We start from the raw sequence: 24,336 nt of genomic DNA, 5'->3' as shown, positions 1-24,336 counted from the left end.
GGAAGAGCATAAAACAGGATTAGTATGTAGTGGTACAATCTCCAGATTACTCTCATTTACAACTCAAGAGTGCTCCAGGCTTTGCATGTCTTACTATATTTGGGTACTTGTACATTTTCAACAGAAACTCCCATCAGACACAGTAGTGGTGAGAAATCTTTCCTTTTGTTGCTTCCCGACTTGCCATGTATTCATCAACTGCTCTGGCTCCTTCTGTCAGAAGTGAGCAGTTGTCACCTATCAGTCTTCTCACCACCTCTGATTTTCTGGACCTATTGTCTTTTCTGAACTGAGTAGTTGTGGGTTGGTTTTTTTATAATTGGAAAATTACTGTATACCTCTTTTTTATTTTCCCTTTTTATTAATCGTGGTAGTTTTTTTGCAAGATGTTTCTCCAGCTATTTGTAGCTTTTGAAATTAGATTATCCTTTCTAATTTGCTTTCCAAATGATGGGGTTTGAGTTAAATACCTTGTCTGATCCAGTTTGTTTCCTTTGGGATTTTTCTTTAAGTCTTTTTGGCATAGATGGTTTGTGTTTGCTTTGACACTTCAGAGCCACCTGTTGCCATATAATCTGTGAAGAATTTCAGCTACCTGTCTTTCAGTGAGATACCACATTTTTATGCACCTCTCCTTTGACGTGAAGCACAAGAAAGGTGATTTTTTTTTTCTGCATGCTTAGTAGCAAGACTGTTGAATTCACATTATGTTCCATTTCCTCTTGTTCAAAACAACACCTTTTTAAAACTGTCCTCACTGAATCCAGCTCTTTTGACTGCACTTCATTGCCTTTCACTGTTTTTACTGGAATCAAAGCTGGTAAAATTAGCCTCATCTTCCCAGTAGAGAATCACCTTAAGAAACTTCTAGGTACCATCAAGAAGTGCCTGACATGTTAGCTCTGAGATTTAGGTCCCATTGTGCTTTAGGTGTGAAGTAAAGTCTGAAAAGACTCTTCAGCAGCAAGAAAAAATTTAATCACTTTAGCCAGAATTCTTAATTAACTCCCCAATTCCAAAACATGAACTTTCCTGGCAGCTTACATGGTATATGTGAGAAGACTGATGCTTACCTAAAGAACAGTTCCTGTTTAATTACTCCACACAACAAAGGTCAAGTTGCTTTGATTTATTTCTATTCCCCAAGTCCACATTACAAATCGCACATTTTAGACTTCAAGAAATGAAAGCAAAATAGCCAAATTCCACTTCATCAACAAGTGTCTATAAAAAGTATGGATCAAATGGAAACCAAGTAGCAAAGACCAAAATGTATATTTTTTCCACCTCACCAAAGTGTCTGGGGCAGGTTCACATAATGATTTATGGAAATAACCTGAACAGAAATAAATGCTAGTAGCCTAATGAGCTACATAGAAAAACACTTCAGTTATACTTCACTGGATGACCAGCCAATTACAAAGACAAGTATTTGCAAAAACAGGTGGGGATTTTTTTAAGGGGCCAGTTTTTTGAACCAAGACACGTCAGACAGCACATATTTTCAATCTCCCTCCAGGATTTCAGAGTAGTGAAATGTGTTGTTTCAGGAAAACAAAAAAAAAAAAAAAAAACAAAAACCAAACAAACAAAAAAAAAAAAAAGGAGAACAAAGTTACTGAACTTTATCATTCAACTTTTATACTTGGGCAAGTTGGCATTATCATTCAAAATAAAGTTGTACAGAACTTAGTTATAAACAAAGTTATCTAAAATATCAAGATATCAAGTAATCAATTAAGGCCCATTCCTGTCTTCAGTGGGATATCTGCCTGAGTAAGGAACGCAGGATATGGCCTTCTGTTTGAAGAAATCTCATTTTCTCCAGCACAAAGGTAACCAAGGAATCCCATTTCAGTTATTCTAGAGTTGCTCCTAACCTCCCAATTAAAATTAGCCAGTATGAAGCTCACCAAACACTTGATCCTCTTAAATAAACTCTCTAATGAACCACACAAATTCACACTAACAGTGAAGGCAGACTAACAGTGTATATCTTTTCTACAAAAAAAATCCACCATAAAAAATAGCAATAATATCCAGATTTGTACTTGATTGTGAAATATTCCGATTGTACCATACAGTACATTTATTTGAAAAAAAATCCTAATATGTTGGGTTGTCTTAATTTCTAACACTTGAAATGTTTCAGAAAACTGCAGAATCACTATACATATTGCACTTCTCTGGCAAGCTGGGCTACTGTATCATGGCAAAAACAACCAAGTAGATCTACTGAGGAATACAGCTTCTTTAAACCCAAAAATAGCAACTGACTTTCTTTCCTGCAGTTTTCATTAGAACTCTAACAATATTCTTTACAGGCTTTTCTAGGCATATGTTTCTGAAGGAATGCGTTTCTTGTTGCAGAATCTGTATTTATTTTTTTTTTAATCAACAAAACTGAAGGTAATGGACAGATTCAACATAGAGTGCACTATCTTCCTTCAGTCACAAACAAAATGAAGACAATACAAGTCATTAATACAGTTACACTTAGGCCTCGGGTTACTGTCGCTCTAAAAACAGTTCACTTCAACACAAATAAAACCAATAATGAACTATTTGTTTTGAGTGAAAAACATTAATCTTTTGCAGCTTGGTTTAAAGTTTGATTCCTTACACTGAAAAATCTTAGCACATTTGTTCCAGCGTCAGAGAAAATGATGTAGTTTTAGAGAAAAAGCTTTCAAAATGCTTGACACAAACAAGCTATTTATTCTTCGAGTTCTTTGTCAAAGATGTTACTAAAACCTTCTGTCCATTTCATGAACACAGGAAATATCCCAGGATGTCTTGAGTCAAAGTGGTCCATAAAGAAATTCTTTGGAATGCCTTAAGATTGGCTATAACTAGAGTTCTGGCTACCATTTGGACCCTGTTCTCCTTCACTGTTGAAGAAAACAAAAACATGTATCTTCAATAAGAAGCATCACATTACATTTTTATCTTTTTTTTTTAATTAAAAAATACAGTATTCTGAAAGTAATAAAAATCTTTGGAAAGAAAATACTTCAACATATACATAAATAGGTCAAAATATTCTGCTCAGTTTCATTAAAAAATGCAAAGGTTATTCTCAGCATGCATAAATAACTTCACCATATTTATGTGAATAATAAATTCAATATACACCCATGAAGCTGCCTGCTGAATCTACTTCTGAAGTCAACACTGCAAAGTTCACATTACATGAGCATGTGCACAGGAATTTGCATGTGCAGATTCCCAGCAGTGACATTTAATCACAGTAATTAAATACGACATCAAGCAGGCCCAGTTCCATTGAATGTGGCCCAGCCATGGAGCCTCACACTGGGGTTCCTTACATTTGCTGAGCTGTATTGATCACATTCTAATCACATTAACACTCTCTCTAAGATAATGAATGTTATGCTTCCCACTAGCTCCTGAACAATCAGGCTGGTTTTGTATCAGAAACATCTGGGCTGTAAAAACATACACCACACCTTGAATTAAACATTTGCACATTCTTAAGATCACAGTGTAGTTTTTCCATGGGAAAGGTGCAATAAGGAAGTACCATACCTGTTTGGAGGTGGTTTTGGTTTAGGCATTTTACTAAGAATAGTAGCCATCTCTTTTCTCTCATCAAAGTTCTTCCACTGCTCATACAGCTTCAGAATAACCCTGATTATTTCTAAAATCTGTATTAGAAAGAGAAGAGAGCCTAAGGTCAGACACGACAGTGATTTTACCTTTGTCACAGCCTGTTTAATTAACTAAACAGGCCCTAAGCTGAAACTAAGCAACACAATTTTCATATTATAAACAGAGCTGTCTCACACTTAATCTGGTCCCAAAAAAGCATTTAATTAGTTTTTTGATTAATTGTGAATCAAAGCCTGAACAGAATACTTTTCCTTCCAACTGTATTTACTGCTTCTCTTCCTCTGCAAACTAAGTACCTTTTTTAAATTTTATTTATTTATTTGCAAATCCTGCCACAGCTCCTGGGATAACTAAGCTCCTGGGAAAATACAGACTTGGGCAGCATGACTGCAGCTATATGACCATCCATGATCAATACAGTAATTGATGATTATCAATGTTCTATACATATCAGAGGAACAGTGTGGGAAAACAAAAGCCCAAAACCATAAAACATTCATCTGAACTCTTTCCTTCCAAGGAACAGAGCCAAGGAGTTTTTAAATACTTCTCACATTCTTATATACATATAATAAGAATTGTTGACACTGCATATTCTGCTTCTGGAAGTGTAAGCATTCCATACCAGTTTGGACTTTCTATCTACCTTAAATTCCTTTAAATTTGTAGTACAATATTCTATATAAAAGCTGGTGCAATATTCTACGTGAAAGCTGGATAATAATTCATTCATAATATGTTTCATCGTTCTCTAAATTAATAAAGTAGAATTTACTTTCTTTCTTCTTTTTAATACATGATCTTTCATTAAGTGCTAGAGCAATATATTTTGTCCTTGAAACCAAAGTCACAGCTGGTGCTTCACCATGTCCATGGTGTTAGTGTGAAAAAATCAAGCTTAGGCTTTATCACTGACACAAGTAAACATTCAAAGATACTCAGTATCAAGCTTATGGTAATTTTATCTATTAAATAGATGTTGGCTCTCCTTTGCTGCCAGTTTATTATCACCCTGCCTTTACATGTATGACAGCATAATTCACAGAGCTCTCCACACAGCATAGCATCCAAACTGTGTTTACATTTCAGGACAAATCCTGGAATACAAACACAATGCCATAACATCAGTGGGATAAAGGGCAATATGAAGGGAACAGAAGGAAATGGTACCTCTCAATCATAACAGGCTAGTTAATTCCAGACACTCAGTTTCAAAAAAAGACTGAAAAAAATATGTGCTAAGTGAAACAGTGTGATAAGGAATGTGAGTACTACTTTGATTTGCTTGCTGGAGCTAAACACAGGTTAAAGAAGCCAACCTAAAAAGTAAAAGAAACTAGTGAGGATGAAAAGCATTGTTAGTATAGGGACAACTGCACCCTGAAACCTAATAAATTAATGAATGGGATTATTTGACACAGAATTTGCATTAGCAGGGAACTCAACTGAATGATCTTGGTGTCTCCCTGTGTAGCACTGACTGAAGTCACAGTGCTGGGAATCCTGAAAGTGTCAAAAATGTTCTACACTAGGCTATACTCTGCACATGTACAGGGAGAAAATGAGAATGGTGCACTGGCATGATGCTGAAAAGTCAATCAGAAAATCACATGCACTTGAACTTAAAAGTCAAACTTGTACTGACAATCTTGCGTGACAGAAAAACACTGGGAACCCTTTTTCTGGCAAACAATGTAAGAGATACTTGGTTTATATTGCTGTCTGGAAAATGGCAATACCAGCAATGCTCTTCTGTTATGCAATGGTTTTGCCCTGACTTTCAGAGCAGGGTGATAACCAAATAACCTGACATTGTCTCCCTTCCAAAGAGATCTGCCTAACTGCAACAGCATCTAACAAGAGCACTGAATTTTAAGTTCAAATCAATATTGCAGATATATAAGACAACCATGACTACCATTTCTGGTCAGTCCATAACAAGTGAGGGGAATAAAAAACAGAGTACCTTTTCCATATCAACAGACAGCTCAGCAAACCATTGCCTTGCATCCTTCTGCTGGACAACACAGGCCACATGTAGGCAAGCTGCAAAGATCAGGTGACATGGATACTGAATAAAGATACACTCCCAATACAGTTAGAAACATTCCATTTTTTATAAACCCTCTACAGTTCAACAAAGGAAACTCAGGATTAATTATCTGACTTTTCTTTAAGGCTTTTTAAGTTGCAAGGCTACAGTGTCAGTGCTGTATGAGACACAACCTGAAGCACCTTATGAGGGCACTCTGAGGAATGCTTGTGATGGGACACTGCACAGAATATATCCAGGTAAACATGACCAGGAGACATTACTTGTTACTTACCTAGAGCTATCATGAAAGGAGGGTACAGCAGACAAAGATCAGTTCTGTAGGTGTCATTCACTATCCTCCTGTGCAAAAAAGAACTTGTAAGTATCTTCCTATTCACCTTTAGACTATATTCCTTCAAAAACTGCTGTTGGTTTACAAATATTTTGTCAGTTTTCCAGACAGTCAAAGCAATGAGACTACAGGGAAAAATATCAAGGAAAGAGATCTTTTCCCTTGTAAAAATCTCTTAGCCTTTCTTTTTTTCCCTTATACTCACAGCAGAAGTTTATTTGGAAACATTCTTTTAGTACATAAATGTCTTTCTGCAGTGGATGTGTATGTATACCACCAAATAATTATCTGTTTCACAAATAAGTAAAGGCTAGCATAAAAGCAGTAGTTCTACTGTCTTTCTGTATTTGAAACAGTTGAAGAATGAGTTCTGCTAACAGAGCTAAAAAACCCTATATATTTGCTTCTACCTCTATTGTAAAGCAGGGCAACCCCCAACATCTGGGAGAAATGATGCATCTGACTCCATGGATATCAGAAGGCTAATTAATTACTTTATTATACTATATTATTCTATACTATATTACATTACATCTAAACTGAAGCACATCTGCACAAGCACTCACTCAACTCAACTGCCCAGAATCTTGTGACTGTCAGCTGACAATCCCCACACACACTTGGATTCAATTGGTCAATGAATCAATACACTCACACCAGAATCCAATTATCAATTCTCTTCAGGTAAACAATCTTCCACAATGAATTCCACTTGTGAACAACAAGAGGAGCAGCAATTGAGATAAGAATTGTTTTTTCTTTCTCTGAGGCTGAGAGAATGTGAATCCCAGAAATATCCCTGGGAAGTTGTGCCTTGCTTTTCTCTGGGAAGAGAAATGCAGCTACAAACCTCCTATGACAATGCTGACAGAAAGAAACTTCCTCTACTCATAGTCACCATTCAGTAATGTTGAACTGTGCCATTAGAGCTAGTCTAACAAAATAAAAATTAGACCACTGCAAAGTAAAATCATTACAGGGCTAAAGAGAGAATAAGCTAATTCAGGGACATATACCTGCACAATTAACTAGGGCACCCTTTCTATTCAAATATGGCTAAGCCTGCTTGGTTCAGCAAAAGCTTAACCACCTTTGAAGCATAACTGTTAAACACTTGCTTTCTTGATGAAAGGAGGAACTATTCCCATTGTCTTCATTACCATGCAAGAGGTAGCAGCATGTCTTCTTGGCCCATATCTTGCACATATTGGAGCAAAGGTCTATAAGGATGATATACTATCAAACAGCAGTCCTAGGAAAAATGTCATGGGGACAGAAGTTAGATTTCAATTCAGAGCATGTTGTCAGTTCGGATTAAAACATTTGGTTTACAAGTCAATTACTGATTTTTTTTTAAGTAGCATTCTAACACCTAGCCCTGTTCTAATGAGGGCAGTGCTCTCTCTAGAATACCATTACACAGCACAGTTGCCAGTCTGTCAATGTCCTTCCCCTAAGAGACACAGAGAGTCACATCTGCAGCACACTGAAACCTCATTTGCTTACAAACCCGTAATTCCCACTTGGAAATACAAAACGCTGCCAGAAAACAGTCAGCTACTAAATACCATACATGGAGAGCATGCCAAAATCATTGATGCTGGTTTGGAAAGAAAAGAGAGAAAAATTCTACTGCTCTCAAATCCCCTCATTTCAGGTCCAGGTAAACAAGAAGGAATAATCCTCTTGCTAAAAGCAGCCAATTTGTGGATACTACAGGGAAATGCCACATTAAGTTACATGTGCTGAACACTTACATGAAATACCATTACTGCACACACTATATACTGCATAGTATGCTGGAAAAATAAGTGAATCCCCAAACATAACTTCTTGTAAATGCAATTGCTTGTGCTAAAACTCCTGTATACAAAACTCAAGAGTTACTGCCATGTATAGCAGAGGTATCAAGGGCTAAATCTAAACAGGAATCTAAAAACTGTATTAAAATTACTTGTAGGTACAAACAAAAACTTTGATCTGATTTCCTCTGTGTTCAATTCCCAAAACATTCTCTCATCTGCTGCTTAACTCACTAAGCTGCTCCCTGGTTTCTCACTCCTTTTCTCTGCACTTGAGCAGAACTACTCTAGTACAGTAGCACTAGAGTTCAGTGCTTAACCCATCCAAGTCCAAGCCATATGCAGAAATCAGGCACTACTTTATCCAAGCCCTGTAAGAAGCCTGGGTTGCCTCCTTTCAGGTACCAAACAGAGCAATGGCATAGCTACTCTTGCAAAAATCAGATATGGCTCCTTTCTTTGAAAGGGTCTGGAAGAAAATGTCCCACTGTGCTCCCTTCATCCAACAGCCTAATAGTTACAGCACCACCTCAGAAAATGGGAGACCTGAATTCGGTTTCTTTCTCACAGGATTCAAACCAACATCTCACTTCCTAGAAGATTACTCTAATTATTGGGTTGCTATAGACTAGCCTGAATGGGATAGTACCCACACCTTCTGCTAGAACATATATATGTAGCCCCAGATTCTTTCTGGCATAAAGAAGAGGGCATGGTAAGAATACAACTCTTCATGGTCATAACTGGCCATTCCATCTAGGGAAAAGGACATTGACATCCCATCTCTGCATCAGGACTTAGATACAGTTACTTCTCTCACAAAAACAAAAGCAGTTCCACCAAAAAACCCAACCTACCATTAATTCTAAGAGATAGAATTCACATTCTAGTATCTGTAAAGAAGCAAAATCACAGTTAATAAGCAGTATGTTTCAGGCAGCAGAAAGAATTAACTGACATGCAGTTTAACATCATAAATACACAGGAATTCTCAACAACTATTTCCAACATTCCTAAATGCATTTTATCTGAAACTACAAAACCAAACAAAAATAAAGCTATTATTAGCTATTGCCTTATCACTATTATAACTCAACTCCAGTCATAACAACAAACAAGTTGAATATTTTGCATCAAGTTTGCTATGAAAGACTGCTTCATTGGCAGCACTTGCCTGATTTGTTTCAACACCTGGTAGCAGCAAATTGTTCTCAGTGCATAAGAACTTCATAGCAATAGAAAAGTTGTTTTGTAGAATTAGAGTGTCTTCATCAGCTCACTAACTTGTCAAATAGCCTTTCAAAACATTTTCAGATTTAATTTCATGTGAAATATTCTGTGCAATTTTAACAATTAAATCAGCTCTCACTCTCAATACAGAATGTGATGTTAATTAATAATGAAGGAAAAGACTGGACTACTTTTGCTATATGAAAGCAGTACTCCAAAATGTATTTCCATTTGCCTTTATCTATAAAATAGCAGTGCAGTTTTATTATAAGATCTTAGGTATTTTATATTCTGATGCATCATTTGGCTTTCTAGACTGGGTGAAAAGCAAACCAACAAAAAAAGTAGTATTTGTTACAGCCAATCTAAAACTATTTAGATGTTTAGCTTTCCAAATTCTACAGCACAGGTCAAAATTCGTTTTAAGAAAAACTACAAAACCTCTCAGTATTGTGACTGAGAATACCTTGAAAACCACTGGTAAATTTAAAGTACTAATTAAAAACTATTTTTCAAGAGCCATTAAATTTTACAGGCAAAAATAAAACTGCTTTCTGGAAGCCAACTGCTCATGTGTGCAAGCTTGGAAGCATTCCAGGTGCAAAGGCCATTTACTTTCCCTGGAGCAATGTATTTGTAACAAAGAACATTCAAAAAAACCTAAATCTCTTTTCTTATCATGCTATAGAAAAACTACCATTTCAGTCACCCTATCACATCACTTGTCTTTCCTGACAACAATTTAAGGAAAGAAGGTTATGTAAGATTTTTATTATTTTTAAAAGTAACTTTCCCAATATTCTATACAAAACAAATAATTAATAAACCTGACATATGAGTATGAAAATATTTCTTTCTTAGTATTTAAAAGAAAGAATTTCATGCTAGCATTTATTAATTTATTTGATCAAGTTGTATTTCAAATAGCATACTTACATGGTTCATCCTATAAGGAAACTCCTTTGGAAAGGCATATGAAAACCTAGTTTTCACTACAGTAAACAGAAAAAAGTATGTTAAAAATAATGTAATTAATACTTTTACATCCTTCCCATTCTATTTATTCATCTGTATATAGCCCTACAAATCTACCTGGCAGCACAACTTTCAGCTTGTGGCTTTCTGTACAAAAGGCTTGTATTTCAAAGAGAAGAGGTAAGTTACAAGATTTAAGATCCTGAAAAGGAAAGAGAAATACACCTGAAATCCAGATTTGCACAGATACTCAGCCAGACATTTGACTGCTGCTTTGGACACTATTAAGTCTTCTGGTTAACCACCAACTAGCTCAGGGACAGCTAACTTCCCACAAGTTATCACTCACAGAGCTCTCCAGCTACTGATGTTCAGTTTAGTATGAACACTAAATCCAAATGGAATTTTCATGTGGGATTTTTTACATAGGTTTGATCCTTCAACAGGCAAGATTTTAAAGGAACTAATGAAGTCTTAGAAAAGCAAGCCCAAGGGCAGGGTAAGGGAGTTCAGCCAGACTTCCTGCAGGTCCAGAATGTAAGGATTATCTCCAATTGAGATATTTAATTAATCTTTGTGTATTTTACACTGGTAAGAAGCATGCTAATATGCAAAACCAGAGTGATTTCATGTTAGAATGCTGAACAAGGGAAAACAAGAACACTTGAAGATGTGGATTTGACTTTTGTACACATAAAACATTTAAAAAGCTATTTTAAGTCCTTGTCATCCAAGGAAAACAAGTAACATTTAACATCCTGGAAGTGGACAGTATTTCTTATATTAATGACAGGCAGTATATTATTAAATGAAACTATTGCTATTACTTCCAGAAAATCAGTATGACATTTCAGTTCAAAGAAAAGACAGCATCAGTCCTCTGGACCAAAGAATTCACCATTTAGACCTAGGGTGAACTTCACTAGAAAATTTTTTGTAGGACACCAAGACTGGGGTACTGGTTGGAAATTTTAATTACTTCAAGAAAGAAAAGAATTAATAAGAGAGTTTCTCAAGATGTATGCAAACTGAAGATGTACATGGTAAAAAAAAATACCAATTTGAGAAAGAAGATAGGGAGAAAAAGCATTTTATCCACAAAGCAAGCTGCAGACACAACCACTACATGGAGCTGTCATTTTAGGGAGATGTGTTAACAGAAGAAAAACCTTTTGAAGAGGTTGTTGAAAACCAGGCTAAGACCATCTTCCTTACAAAGGAAGCAAGTGTTATTAACTTCATGTTGCTGCTGAGCTAAAAGCAAACAAGCCTCTTAAACCAGCCACTATTACATTAGTCAGCCCCTTTGTTAGCTTGATTTCGCTTTTACTTGTCTTGCCTCATCTTTTCTTGCCTTTGGTATTAAGATCTCCCAAAAACCACTGTGTACTACTGAAGCAACTCTGGTAAAGGAAGACCAGGTAGAATAAAAGAATAAATGCTTGGAGAAAGCCTGTTGCCTGCCCCCACTTCCATGAAATGCACAGTACTTATCAGGGCTGACAGGACTTCTAGGTGTGAAGGAAGAGCTGTGAGGAAAATCTTCTATAGGGTCCTGAGACTGGAATTCTGAGAAACAGCACAGCTAAGAACTAAATGTCCAAGTAAAATCAGCTGTGGCATATTTACCAAAATCCATCTAACAGTCTCACTTATGCATCAGAACTTCCTCACAATGATGCTTCTGATGTAAAAATAGCAACTCTCAGTGCTAAACCCAGTACTGGTCTTGGTCATGCTGGCACCGAAGCTGTGTTTCAGCTCCTGGTGGCAGAACTGTCACACGGCCAGCCCCATGGACTGATACACCCTGTGCATCTGGAGGCTGCAGATGCAGCCAGTCACCTGTCCCCTCAATGCCTGACCTACATTTGGAAGAGCACAGCCAGGAATTGCCCACTGAGAGCAGCTGGACCTTCTGGGTCAGATAACAGCGTTTAGCTAAGGAAGACATCACTTCAAGAGTTTGATGGATGACATGTAAGTTACATGAATTGGGAAATACAAAGGCAAGTGGGAAAGATAGAGGATTAAGTAATTACAGTGTAATTTTATTGAATTTATTGTGAATAATTGGTCATAAAATGTATTTTTAGAAATAAATACCATGTGCAAAGACTAATTTTTTGATGGGGAAAAAAGGATTTAAAAAAATCTGAAGGTATACAGCCTACCAAAAATTCTTAAAACAGGTACTTTCACAGAGCCATACCTTTTACTAAACAGGCAAAGCTGTAAATTTCCAATTCTATCTTTGAGTAGTTCAGAATTCAATTTACTACTCGAGGTTGTTTATAAATTTCAATAGTTTTATTTTATGACTTCATTTTCACTCATGCTTGGCATAAGTTCCACCCATAATCAACCAAAACTAATACAGAATGGACCCTTCTGCCTCTGTATTTGGACACAGAAGCTATTTATTCTTAATGGTTTTAACTGGCTCTTTAAGTCCTCCATGATTTGACAAAAAGCTACCTTTTAAAAAAAAGCAAAGAAACCAACTGATCTCCCTACAGAGATACTTAGAGTGTAATGAAAATTACTGATACTTACATACAGAAGTAGCAGCAGAAATCAATCTTGTATTTGAAACAACACCAAATTCCTGAAGAAAAAGAATGGTAAATGAGGTGAACCACCTGAAACACCGTACACTGACATTGTTATCAAATTAAAATAATGGCTTCTTACTAAACTGGGCTTCTTTTTGCAGTATTGTAGTGTTTGGGTTTTTCCCCCACCCCTTTTTTTTTTTTTTTTCTTAAGGTAAACAGGGCTAAAGTTATTTCATTGATTAGTTTCTTGGTTGTTTGTGAGGAACAGTAAAGATTTATGAAAGGTACAAAAGCACCAAAAGCTCAACTGGCTAACATTCTTTTTATAAAATAGAGAAGAGGGCTTCAAGAAGGTTATTCTTTTCCTTATCCCATTTGGAGAGAAAACTGTCTTTAGAAGCCTGCCATTAACTACCCTTTTTAGTTATGTTTTTGTGAAGTCTTAGCTCCTGTGCTGAGACAGTCAGCAATCTGAAAATTTTCTGTATAGAGTGTTCTTTCAGAGAAGTCCATAGCTGAATCAATAGTGCTGCCCTCTAAAGCTCCAGAAGCTTTAGGAAGGCTACACAGACTTCTAATTTAAGGTACATCCATGTATATACACTCTATGTCTGTGCCTGCTTAAATGCTCATTTAACAGGCTGATAAAAAAGCACTCTCTCCCACACTGTCTCTTTTCCTTGATGTCTTCCAAACACTGAAGAGTGTCACAGTACTTGTACAGACAACAATATCACATGTCACCACTAGTTTAGTAGGACTGTTTCTATCATCCATTAAGTATTTGAGCTCCTTCTGTAGAACTCTTTAGTGCTGACATATCATAAAGTGCCAAATTTGACTTTTTTCCATTACACAGACACTTCTTAAACAGCTGTAAACTTGCTGCATTACAGAGGACTAACAGCAGCACCCAGCTGATGCTAACTCTTGGCCACATTCAAAGGGGAGCACTGATGGTGAAGGCATGGAGCCCTCTCACCATCACCCCCAATGGGTCAGTTCCTTATAATTTCTCAAGGACAGAGCATGAGCTACAACATACTTTTAATCCAAGTAATGAAAGTGTGGTAAACTCTGAGGATCCCTTGCTATATGAAATAGAACAAGATAATTAGGGGAAAAAATTCCCATTATGTTTTAAAGTTTGAGTAAACATAAATAAGGAGAAACACACCAGAAAGGAGACACTGCTTAAGATAGACACAATTTAAGATATAGTGTATGTAAATATTTAAACACTGTGTGACAGTGAAACAGCCATTTAAAATATTTTTTTCAGTTTTCAGAGGCACTTCAAGGTTAATAATTTAGACAACTTTTGAAGGCCTTCTCTGTCTCCTTTTCTTAAATGCTATAGAAATCTATGCAAAAAGGAGAAGGTTTCAACCCCCAAAGCACGAAGAAAGACAAAAAATTTGAAAGTCCTAAACGTTTTCTTTCTCTCATACATCACATAATGTTACATTAAAAAATTGTAATACTTCATACCTCTACTTTGGATGCCAAAAACACACACGTAGGAGCCATTAATACTGGATCTATACTTTTTAGGGAATATCTGAAATGTTACAACAAAATTATAATATGTTGTTTCATACATGTAGAACGATTAATCTATTAAGAGCACCACACTTCCTTTTGAAAAAGCAAAGCTTAAGTTAACTTTATTAAAGCATAAAAGCTTTACACCATCCAAAAAACAAAAGTGGCACTGTTTTTAATACAGAACTGCATTTTTAAAGGGCTACCAAAATGTGCCTAGCAAATGTTTTATTCTTGTACCATCATAGTAAACAGTCCTACCTGGCATAGAATCTCTTGAAGTAGACTGTAGCAGTGGCAATAACTTGTTGTCTTAATTTAAGATGTTCACCTAAAGCCTGGATAACTTAAAAAAAAATGAACAAAAGCTTGAGTTGAGTTTTTTTAAACAATTTGACACCAAATAGCAAAGGGTCTCAAAACACAGCTAGTGCTGGGGATTCTAAGGAGCAGCACCACAGTCTTCTCCCTCTGTGGCTCTAGAGAGACAACACACTGCTGTAAACCTACGGACCTGCAGGTGAAGAACCGCTGCCTCCTGAAGCTTGGGGACACCTTCAAAAAGGAAAAGGAACTTTGATTCATTGTGTACAAAGCGAGTGTGACGTTTAAGAAGATGACAGCACAAATCTCAGAAGGGTAAAGCTCAGGTATTCCATTTTAGAGCAAAACAAATTCAGCCACAGGAAATATAAATCCTCAGCTCTTCAGTGCCACACAAAATGGATGGTATTTTTTCAAATATGTAAAACTGCCAACACAGACATGGTCATTAAATTTGGCAGAGGCAGCAGGTGTTAAAAAAATGACATATTTAGTCTAGGGAGAGGGGGTGGGAGACCAGAGGATGCAGTCAGCTGCTCCATCACGGCGGTCCTCTGCCAGTTGGCCAAGAAACAACCCTGGTGTCATCTGTGCAGGTAGCTCTTGTTTGGCCTCCCAGGCAAAGGAAAGGTGCCAAGCAAATTAGATGCATCAAGCTGGGATTAAGAGCAGGGGTTGGATGTAAAGAATGGCACAGTGAAACATAAGGTTGTTACTTGTTATTTTTCCCATACTTCTGCGCCACCATTATTCTGAGAACGGCTCGGCTCTGTGAAGACTCCCTCTTCTTTTTTCCTCCCTCATGAGAAACGTCAAAAACAATATTTTAAAATACACTTAAGTAGATATTTAAAATATGTACAGCAAGACCAAGACAGTGACCACTGGTGGGAAAAGCAAACAATTCTGTTGTCAGTCACCACTAAATTCTTAGTCTCTAAGTTGAGAGACTCTCTAACACTCAAGTTGAGAGATTTTTGCCCATGCTCTTATCACATATCCCCTGTGAACAGCCAGGGTACACATTTGTCACCCACTGGCAAGGCCCAAAGCAACACTAAATCCCTGCCTGTGTCATATCATTCTTTTTCTAGAGAAGAATACCAAATTTGGACTAGTTTGACAGTGACAGTAGGACAAGCAATACTTCCAAAAAGGGTGTTAAACCCAGTATGCAATGTCTGTACAAATATTAAACATTTGATCAGCATATCTTGGGAGCTTGGAAAGAATTTTTGCCTTTAATTTGACCATGGGGATAAAAAGCTGTCCTACTACTAGGGCATCAGAAAAATTCAAGTATTAGGCTAAACAGAATTCTCCAAATATGTCTCATACTCCCATGGGACTTTCAGGAATGGTTAGGCCATCTGCTGTCAGAGAAAAATCAAGTGTGGTTTAGAAGAAAAAAATGGACAAGAGCCTAGAGAGACTTAATGAAATGGAAGCTTGTATACGCTGGGGAAAAGTCCAATGCTTGTAATTATTTTAATATTTGAAAATATTAAAATTTGAAAAGAAACTATAAGATCATTTATTCCTGTATGTTTAGAAAGTAAGCAGTTTCAGTAGTTTGGAGTTTTTTAATAAAGGCTGTTTAAATCTGAGTATCTTGAGTAGCCTCTAACACAAACATTACTGCTTCTGCCCAAAACCAAAAAGGGAAAATAACTAATACACTTCTCAACCAAAACCAGTTAAGGCTTGGTGATCCAAACAGAGAAATCAACATCAGTTTATTTTTTCAAACTACTTTAGAAGATGATCTTTTTCCTTCTCTTCATAGCTGCAGGGAGCCATACAATCAGTTAGTGATCTACTGCACTTGTTTTCCAATGAGAAAGCAGCAGGAAATTGCCCCTCTCCATGCAGATTTTAATTGCTTTAGGGAACAACCATCTCCTGGGCTGACACACACTGAATGTGACATGCTGGGGCTGGGCCTCATCTGCTCTCAGGTAGTGCAGATGGAAGACAAGGGGGGACCCAAAGCAGGGTCCCTGTTCAGAGGCAGCGAGGACACAACACATTGAGGGTTTGAACACGGCCAGCTCTGCCTGAGCACAGAGCAGCCCTGCCCTCTGCCCTGCCCTCTTTGCTAGAGAGGGGCAGAAAGCCCAGCACCACTCACTCCTGCAGAGTAGGCTGTGTTTGTACAGGCACAGGGGAGATCCTGGCAGAGCTGCTCCCCAGCTGCCCCCAGTCACTGACCTACCTTCAGGGGAGGCAAGCAGTGCCAAGGAAAAGGACCCTGGGAACCACAAACCATAACTAACAAACTAACTTGTTTACTTTTTAAAGCTTTGCTTACCCAAGAAAAACAAATGAAGTGAAACATTTAAAAAGCTTATTTCACAGTTCAAATTAATACTAGTGAAAATTAGCATAGAAATACAGTTTTAGAAATATCCATAACCCTCCTTTCATCTATTTTTGTATTATGAAGTTATGACTTGGTTTTAACCCCAAGAAATTTCAGGAATGGATCAAATGGGTAAATCATTGCTAGCTTGATTTCCTGATGCCCTATAAGCAATAACACAGAGGTATCCATAGTGATCATGCTTATAGCATATGCAATTGTTACAAAAATAGCTGAGCTAAGAGAGAAGCAATGGTATCTTTCAGAGATACCATTCCAGCACTGACATAAGATCTTCCAGAGGCTCTGGGAAAGTCACTTCATTTCTCTGTCACAAGTCTGGCCAGATAGCTGAAAAAAATAAGCATTCTGTACTTTAAAGGACTGCTGCAAAGAAGAGCTACTTGCAAAGAAGTTACTAGTTAGCAATATCCTTTGCATAAGGAGATTTGTTTTAAATATTGAACAATTGCAGAGAAAATTTTAAGTGCCTTTGTAATCTGATATACTCAGGTATGGCCATTCATATGGATACCTAATGCTTTGCGAGATCAAGTGAATCTCAGACTTCACACACAAGTCCCAAATTCTTTGGGAGAACAGGCTGCTTGCCAACAGCTCTCAGAAACTTGTTGACAATTTGAGAGCCACCTGGTACTGGGAAATCAGTCAGAAGACAAAACATGGGCTGTGTTGCAGGTTTCAGAGAATCTAAATGAACACAAATAACAAGTTTCCAAACTCTGCTGTTTAACAGGATGGCACAGGTCACCTAAAATATTTACCCCACCCTAAGAACCCCCCAAAAGCCCAGGCTGAGTACTAATGCTTGACATTGAGCCTTTAATACACTAGCTTAGAAGTTTCTGCTTGCTTCTACTCCTTTTATGTTTTGATAAGAACCTCTTGAAAATAAGAAAATTTACTGTTTCATCCTATCACAGGTTAAAATGTCATATATGCAGCTAATTAGCCTGCAAGGTCTCCTAAAATTGTGTTAGTACAACTAACAAATTATTTATACTCCACGTCTTTGTTAAAATAGGCTGTGAAAGTATATGTAATACAACAATGAAAACATTTCATTCTCTAAGCAATTCAAACCTCCATTTAGACACGGCACACATTGCACAGATTTTATGGCAGAAATAAAAAAAAAGCTTTACCATTAGTAAAAAATATCTGTAGCTTCCAATATTCTTCTTCAGTCAGAAATTTCAAGTCTTTCTGGCGTTCTTTCAATAGATCTTGTTTATCCAAAATCCATTGTAAACTAGAGGAATGGAAAATAATTTCAGCAACTCTTTTATCAACATTATACTAAGTACCTCCTGTACAAACAGACTACGAATTAAGGCTCGGGGATAAAGAGCTTGTGGCCTTTAACACCGCCACAAACAATCTTCTCAAGCAACTGTTCTTCAGGATTTTTGAAAGTTAGACAACTGAAAACAAAGCAACAAAAAACTCAGAAACCAAACAACAAAACATGAACTACCACGGGCTGAGATCAGCCCCTACCAGTAAGATGGCTGTACGGATCTCAGACCCCGGCAGTCACTAACAGGGTTTATGTTGCAGCCATTTCATTACGGGCACTATTCAAACCTTGACCATGCGCTCAGCATGAAGTGTTCCAGGGCAGAATCACAGAATCAATCAGGTCGGAAAAGACCTCTGAGATCCAGTCCAACCCATGACCGAACACCACCCCGTCAACTACACCGAGTGCCACGTCCAATCTTTCCTTAAATACCTCCAGGGACGGTGACTCCACCGGCTCCCTGGGCAGCCCGTCCCAGTATCAATCCAATACCAACTTCCTGATGTCCACCCCAGCCGAGGCCCGGCTGCCCCACCGCTGGGGACCGGCGTGTCAGGGACCCGAGCTCCCGCACTCCCCCGCCGGAGCCCGGGGTGCCGCGGGCAGCCACACCGGGACACGATCCCTGTCCCGGAGCGCCCAAACGCTTCCCGAGCGGCGGCTGAGCGGGGCTGGCCCGGGCTGTTCCCGCACCCAGCCCGGCTCCCGCCAGGGTCCCGCGGCGAGCAGGCCCCACCGCCCGCCCGGCGCTCCCGGGCCTCCCGTCAGCGCCGTGCCCGCCGCCCGGCCCGGCAATGAATGGCCAGAGCGCGGCGGCGGCCCGCAGCACCCGTGCCCCGCGCCCCGCGGCCGCGGCACCCACTAGTGAGAGCTCTGCCAGAAGTTCCCGGCCATGGGAAGGAGCGGAGCGGAGCGGGGAGGAGGCGCCCGGGCCCGCGATGCCCCGGCCCCGCCGCCACAGCGCCGCCGCCCCCGCGCCGGCAGCAGGAAGGAGGAGGCGGCCGCCGCCGCCGCCGGCCGGCAACACGCGGCACTGGGAACCGTTCCCCCGCGCGCGGGTTCCGCCCGCCCCGCCGGGCCCCGCAGCCCCGCTGGGCCCCACAGGGACACGGAGACCGCGATGGGCCCCGAGGGAGGCACCTTCCCAACCACCCGGTCCTGCCCCCGCCGTGTGCACGGACACCTTCCACTAGGCCAGGTTGCTTAGCGCACCGTCCAACACGGGCTTGGGCACCGCCAGGGATGGGGCAGGCACAGCTGCTCTGGGCAGCCTGTTCAGTGCCTCACCACCTTCACATGGAAAGAATTCCATCCCTATTTCCAGTCCAAATCTGCCCTCTGTCAGTACAAAACTGGCTGCTTCTCCCAATAAGCAGCTTCTCCCTACTGTAAGCAGCCAGGAAGATCCAGAGCTTATCTTGTGCTGTCTCTACCTCATCTAAATTTCCCTTTAACTTACCTGTTCCCAAGTTTTCATGGCTCAGCTTGCCCCGTGCTGGAATTTTCCTCATCAGAGAGAGCCTCTAAAGGCATTTACTTAATAATTCTAGATTTAATTTAAACTACAGTCAGGAAGTACATGGGCCTGCTTTCTTTCCATGCTCTTTCCTGTGGTGCCTCTCAGATCCCTCTTAGTGGGATCTGAGATGTATCAACACGGGTATTGAGATGTATCAATATCATGCACTTGAAAACTTGGGAACAGGGAAGTTAAAGGGGAATTTAGATTCTATTTAGGAATGATGAAGCAGAGAGGGAAGATGCACAGAGGGTAAAGTGGTGTCATGATTTAGAAATTATATTTTCAAGTGTTGTGTTCACAGTGAAACTACTCCAGACCTCACATGACTCGTGCACTTCCCTGTCCCCTTGTCCCCTCGTCTTCCCCCCAGCCAACTTCCCTGGGGGTGGCTGGAAAGCAGAACTGGAGGCACAAAAGGTAAAGACCATGGACTGAGAGGAGAACAATTTACTGGAAACAGCAACAAGATAAGAAATGAACTGTAGCAGCAGCAACACTAATGACGGAGTGTAGGAGAAAACAAAAGTCACTCACCCTGTGGAAACCCCCATCAATGCCCAACCACTCCCTCTGCAGTGCTATCCCAGCCTGCCAGCCAGCCTTTTTCCTGCCCTGTCCCTGGAAAATGGCATGAGATGGCATAGAATAACCTCTAGGTCCTGGCCCTGACCCTTGTGGCTACAGCAGAAATTAAGCCTGTCCTGGCTGGAACCAGGACAGATGGAACCAGTGGTGTTTCTAAATGCCTTTCCTGGCAGAATGAGACACTGTTCTGGCATGCCAGAGAGACTCTAGGTTTCATACCCTATTTATACATAGGAATGTGGAGGAGGGAGGTAGAGAAAAAAATATTTTGTAAACCTTTTACCTTTCCTTTCTCAGTGCAAGGAGACACAATGGAAACCACAGGCTGGGTTTGTGAGGAGTCTGTGGGGGCTCTCTGACTTGACACCTTTCTCTAGAAAATATCCAGACTTTGCAGGGTATGGGAAAAGGAACTTACTCTGCTGTGTCGATGTCACAAAGAGGTGAACCAAATTGCCAGCAAATGCCCTGGATCACAGCCACCCACAACCACAACCACATCACACACAGCAGAGCACAGCACCAAGGAATCAGCAGAGAGAGAGAGACAGAGGCTACTGTAAAACAGAGAAGCTTGTCATCACCTCACTGAACATACTTAAGCAACCAAAATAGCAGCAAACCTCAGGCTTCTGGTAATCACATCAAGTGAGCATCTCTGGTTTTTTCACCATCTTTCTCTACATGACCCTGGACTTTCTCTTGCTCTGATTTAGTACCTGTGTTTTGTTCCCTCATGGTGGTGATTTGTGCTTCTGCACAGTCAACAGCTGGATGAATATGAGACATCTGTGTATCCAGGTGGACAAGAAGGCTGATGGCATCCTGGCCTATATCAGAAATAGTGTGGCCAGCAGGACCAGGGCAATGATGATCCCTGGAGAGGGCAGTATTCAGCACTGGAGAGGGTGCACCTCAAGTGCTATGTCCAGTTCTGGGACACTGAGATACTGCAACTTATCCAAAGAAGAGCAACAGAGCTGGTTAAGGGTCTAGAGCACAAGTCTTATGAGGGACAGCTGAGGGAGCTGGAGTTGTTTTGCCAGGCAAAAGGAGGCTCAGGGAAGACCTTATCACTCTACAGCTTCACTGAAAAGAGGTTGTAGCAAGGTGGTGTCAGTTTCTTCTCCCAAAAAACAAGAGATAGAACAAGAGAAAATGGCCTCAAGTTGCAGCAGGGAATTTTTAGATAAGCTTTCTTTACCAAAAGGGTTGTCAAGTGTTGGAACAGGCTTCCCAGGGAAGTTGTGGACTTACTATCTCTAGAGGTACTTAAAAGATAAGGGGATGTGGCAAATGGACACATGGTTTGGTGGTGGACTTGGCAGTGCTGGGTTGACTTGATGATCTCAAAGATCTTTTCCAACTTCAACAATTCTATGATTTTACACTGCAGTATGGCAAGAAATAATTAGTAGGGACTGGGCAGGATATTTACCATAGCTATGATAAATGCCATTGCTGCACTCCACATTGGGCATAGGAAACAGCTCTGCTGGCTCTCTATCTGGCACCACAGGGGCTGTCTAATACTGCTGGAATGGGAGCACTTGGCTCTGCAGCCTCTTGCCAGCTCCACTCCCAGACTGTCTCCTTCCCAGCAGGACAGACCTCAAATTGCATGAACCCATTTCACAGCACTGCAGCAGACCACACCAGTTCCAGAGCTATGGAGAGGGAAACTCTCCCTGCTCCACAGACCTAAAACCAGAGATAAAGACTCCTTGGGGTAGATATTGCCCTGCAACGGGACGCTCTGCCATGCTGGAGATCCTCCCTGCAGAATGGCACCGGGGGGCTCCCAGTGCTTTAGGGGGGTCATTCTCAGCCCTGCAGCATCCCTTGAGCAAATAGGCAAAGGTTCCTCTAGACTGGGCCATGCTGGGGATGCCCATTGCCAGGCCAGCAGGCCAGCAGCTGGTGTGGACCCACAGTGCAGGAGGGCTGATGGCCATGGGTGGATGCCACTGTGACTCCATCTCCCTGGAAGCCCAGCTGGGAGATGCTTTCTTGGGCAGGGGCATGACAGGGGGCAGACAGGACAGAGCTTTTTCCCTTTGACATTGCTTTTGAACCGTTCTTTTCCAGGAGCTGTGTGGAGGATCGCTTTATTTACCATGTCCTCTGCGTGTGTGTGTCAAAACAAGCAGACGAAGATTTCATGAAACAGATGTTCAGTGCTGCTGTGTGTGCTGATGTCTCCTGCTCAGCCTCAGACCTGGCTCCTGCTCTGAGGGACATCCAGATATAGGATGAAAAAATCGCAGCCAAGAACCTGCAGGTAAAATTATACTTTGTCATATTTGTGAGATGAAATTATCTGTCAGCTCTTGCTGATCTCTTCCCCCTCTGCCCCCCTAATAAAAAGCATCACAAACATATTGAATATACTTAGCAGTCCGTTGCTAGATATAAATATACACCAGATAGTTGGATAGATTTTTTTTTTCCCCCCAAAATATGTTTCTTCCAATCCACATCTTATAAATAGCATAATAAATAGGATGATACATGGTCAGTTTTTTGTTCATGTGTCCTCCCCCACAATTGGAAATACAATATTTTCTTTATCTCTTTCCCTTGGATGCACACAAAAACAGTCTTTGCTGATACTCTCAGGTTTTTCACATGTTTACATATTCATCTAATAACTGAAAACAGTACATATCTTTTCACAGATCTGACAATAAGCATTCTTGTTTGCCCTCTGCTGTTTAATATCCCCTCAGGAAATGAATGAGTGGTACGAAACCAGATTTACTGACTTTAATCAAGCTTCCACAAAACATGCTGAGAATGTGAGACATTTCAGGGAAGGAACAGGGAAAAGAAGTGTAAGTGGAATTGAAAACCCCTTCCAGCTTATGTTATGTCACTTCTAATGGAAGCCTTTGTTATGATTTCACTAAGTGAGGTAATGTGACAGTTGTCCGATATTTTTCCCAATAATGGTGGTCTTTTAGGCTATATTTTGCAACAAGCAAGGTGGATTGGAGGAGTGGTGACCCTGGATGTGACTCCATGTGTCAAACCAGCAGCAAGTAGCCACAAATAATATTTATACATATGAAATGAAAGTTCAGCTGCTCAGTAATGCATGTATCTGAACATAAGGGTCCTGTTGTTTTGAATGAAAGTGTCAGGGGAAAGGGATTTATATGGGAGAATTTTTTATTTGAAGCACCATCACAGACACTTCCACACAAAAAGCAGACTCCTGCAGAAGCAACCATTTAATATTTTACATCAAAGACATTCAGGATAATTTCATTAGATGGGGGAAGGACCTTAGAATAATGAGGGTTTGGTTTACAGCATGAGGATAAATAACAAGGGACAGAAGTGTTATTAAAACCATCAGCTCTGTTGTGAGAACCTCTTGATGAGGATAGATGGTTCAGCCACCTCCTACTGATCTTTGCTTAAAATAATTTTTAAAAATCAGCATTCCCACATAGTAGCCTGTTATTTCAAAGGGTTTTCCTTTCTGGGTCACAGACGCTGGCATTTAACCCCACCTCCTCTCAGTAAAACATGCAGCAGGAGCCTATGCAGGATGGAGTATCATATCAATGTTGTGTTTTGATTTTTTTTCCTCCTCTGATCAGCTTGAAATGATTTTTTTTCCTCCTCTGGTCATCCTCCACTCTGATGTCTCAGGCTTTCTATGCAGGGAGTAGCCTGTGGGTCTGGATCCTGAGCAGCTCACCCTGCCCAGGCTGAGATGGTTACTCAGGCTGTCCTTCAAACCCTGGGAGTTACACAGACCCCCATTCACATGGGACATGTGCTCCATCAGCACCTGTCCTCCATCAGGGAGGGCTTTGCCAACAGGAAAAACCAAGTTGCCAGGATCACTACATTGGGGACCTGTGCTGGACTGAGGGTCTCTTAGGTAGCCTGCACCTCACAGGGAGAGTTTGCCTCTCACCTCTTCCCAAACATTCAGTTAAACAAGCATTAAGCAGTTACGGGTAATGAAAGGCTTCCTGAGAAGTCAGGAGGCTGACCACAGCTGCTCTCCAGCCAGGACAGGAGACTTCTCTATCCTACCTGCATCCCTGGGTGCCCCTCTGCACCCTAAACAAC

At 40.3% G+C, this 24,336-nt stretch overlaps 1 protein-coding gene across 2 annotated transcripts; it reads right to left on the bottom strand.

Annotated features, from left to right (window-relative positions):
• Positions 1-1,114: 1,114 nt before the first annotated feature.
• CCNC (cyclin C) lies at positions 1,115-19,156 on the bottom strand. Of its 2 annotated transcripts, XM_054630291.2 has the most exons (12): positions 19,003-19,156; positions 17,983-18,089; positions 14,392-14,476; positions 14,077-14,146; positions 12,584-12,635; positions 9,989-10,044; positions 8,680-8,715; positions 7,181-7,272; positions 5,961-6,028; positions 5,600-5,679; positions 3,550-3,668; positions 1,115-2,891 (listed from the first exon to the last, which is right to left on the bottom strand). In XM_054630291.2, the coding sequence occupies exons 1-12, from the start codon at positions 19,032-19,034 to the stop codon at positions 2,837-2,839; spliced, it is 852 nt and encodes a 283-aa protein (XP_054486266.1). In that variant the 5' UTR covers positions 19,035-19,156; the 3' UTR covers positions 1,115-2,836. The 2 variants fall into 2 exon arrangements, with proteins under 2 accessions (XP_054486266.1, XP_077032671.1); XM_077176556.1 differs by lacking the exons at positions 14,392-14,476; positions 19,003-19,156.
• Positions 19,157-24,336: the final 5,180 nt, after the last annotated feature.

The sequence above is a fragment of the Agelaius phoeniceus genome, chromosome 3 (genome assembly GCF_051311805.1).
Source record: "Agelaius phoeniceus isolate bAgePho1 chromosome 3, bAgePho1.hap1, whole genome shotgun sequence".
Taxonomy (NCBI): Eukaryota; Metazoa; Chordata; class Aves; order Passeriformes; family Icteridae; genus Agelaius; species Agelaius phoeniceus.
Note: the sequence above shows the minus strand (reverse complement) of the source record. Positions and strands in the feature narration are given on the sequence as shown.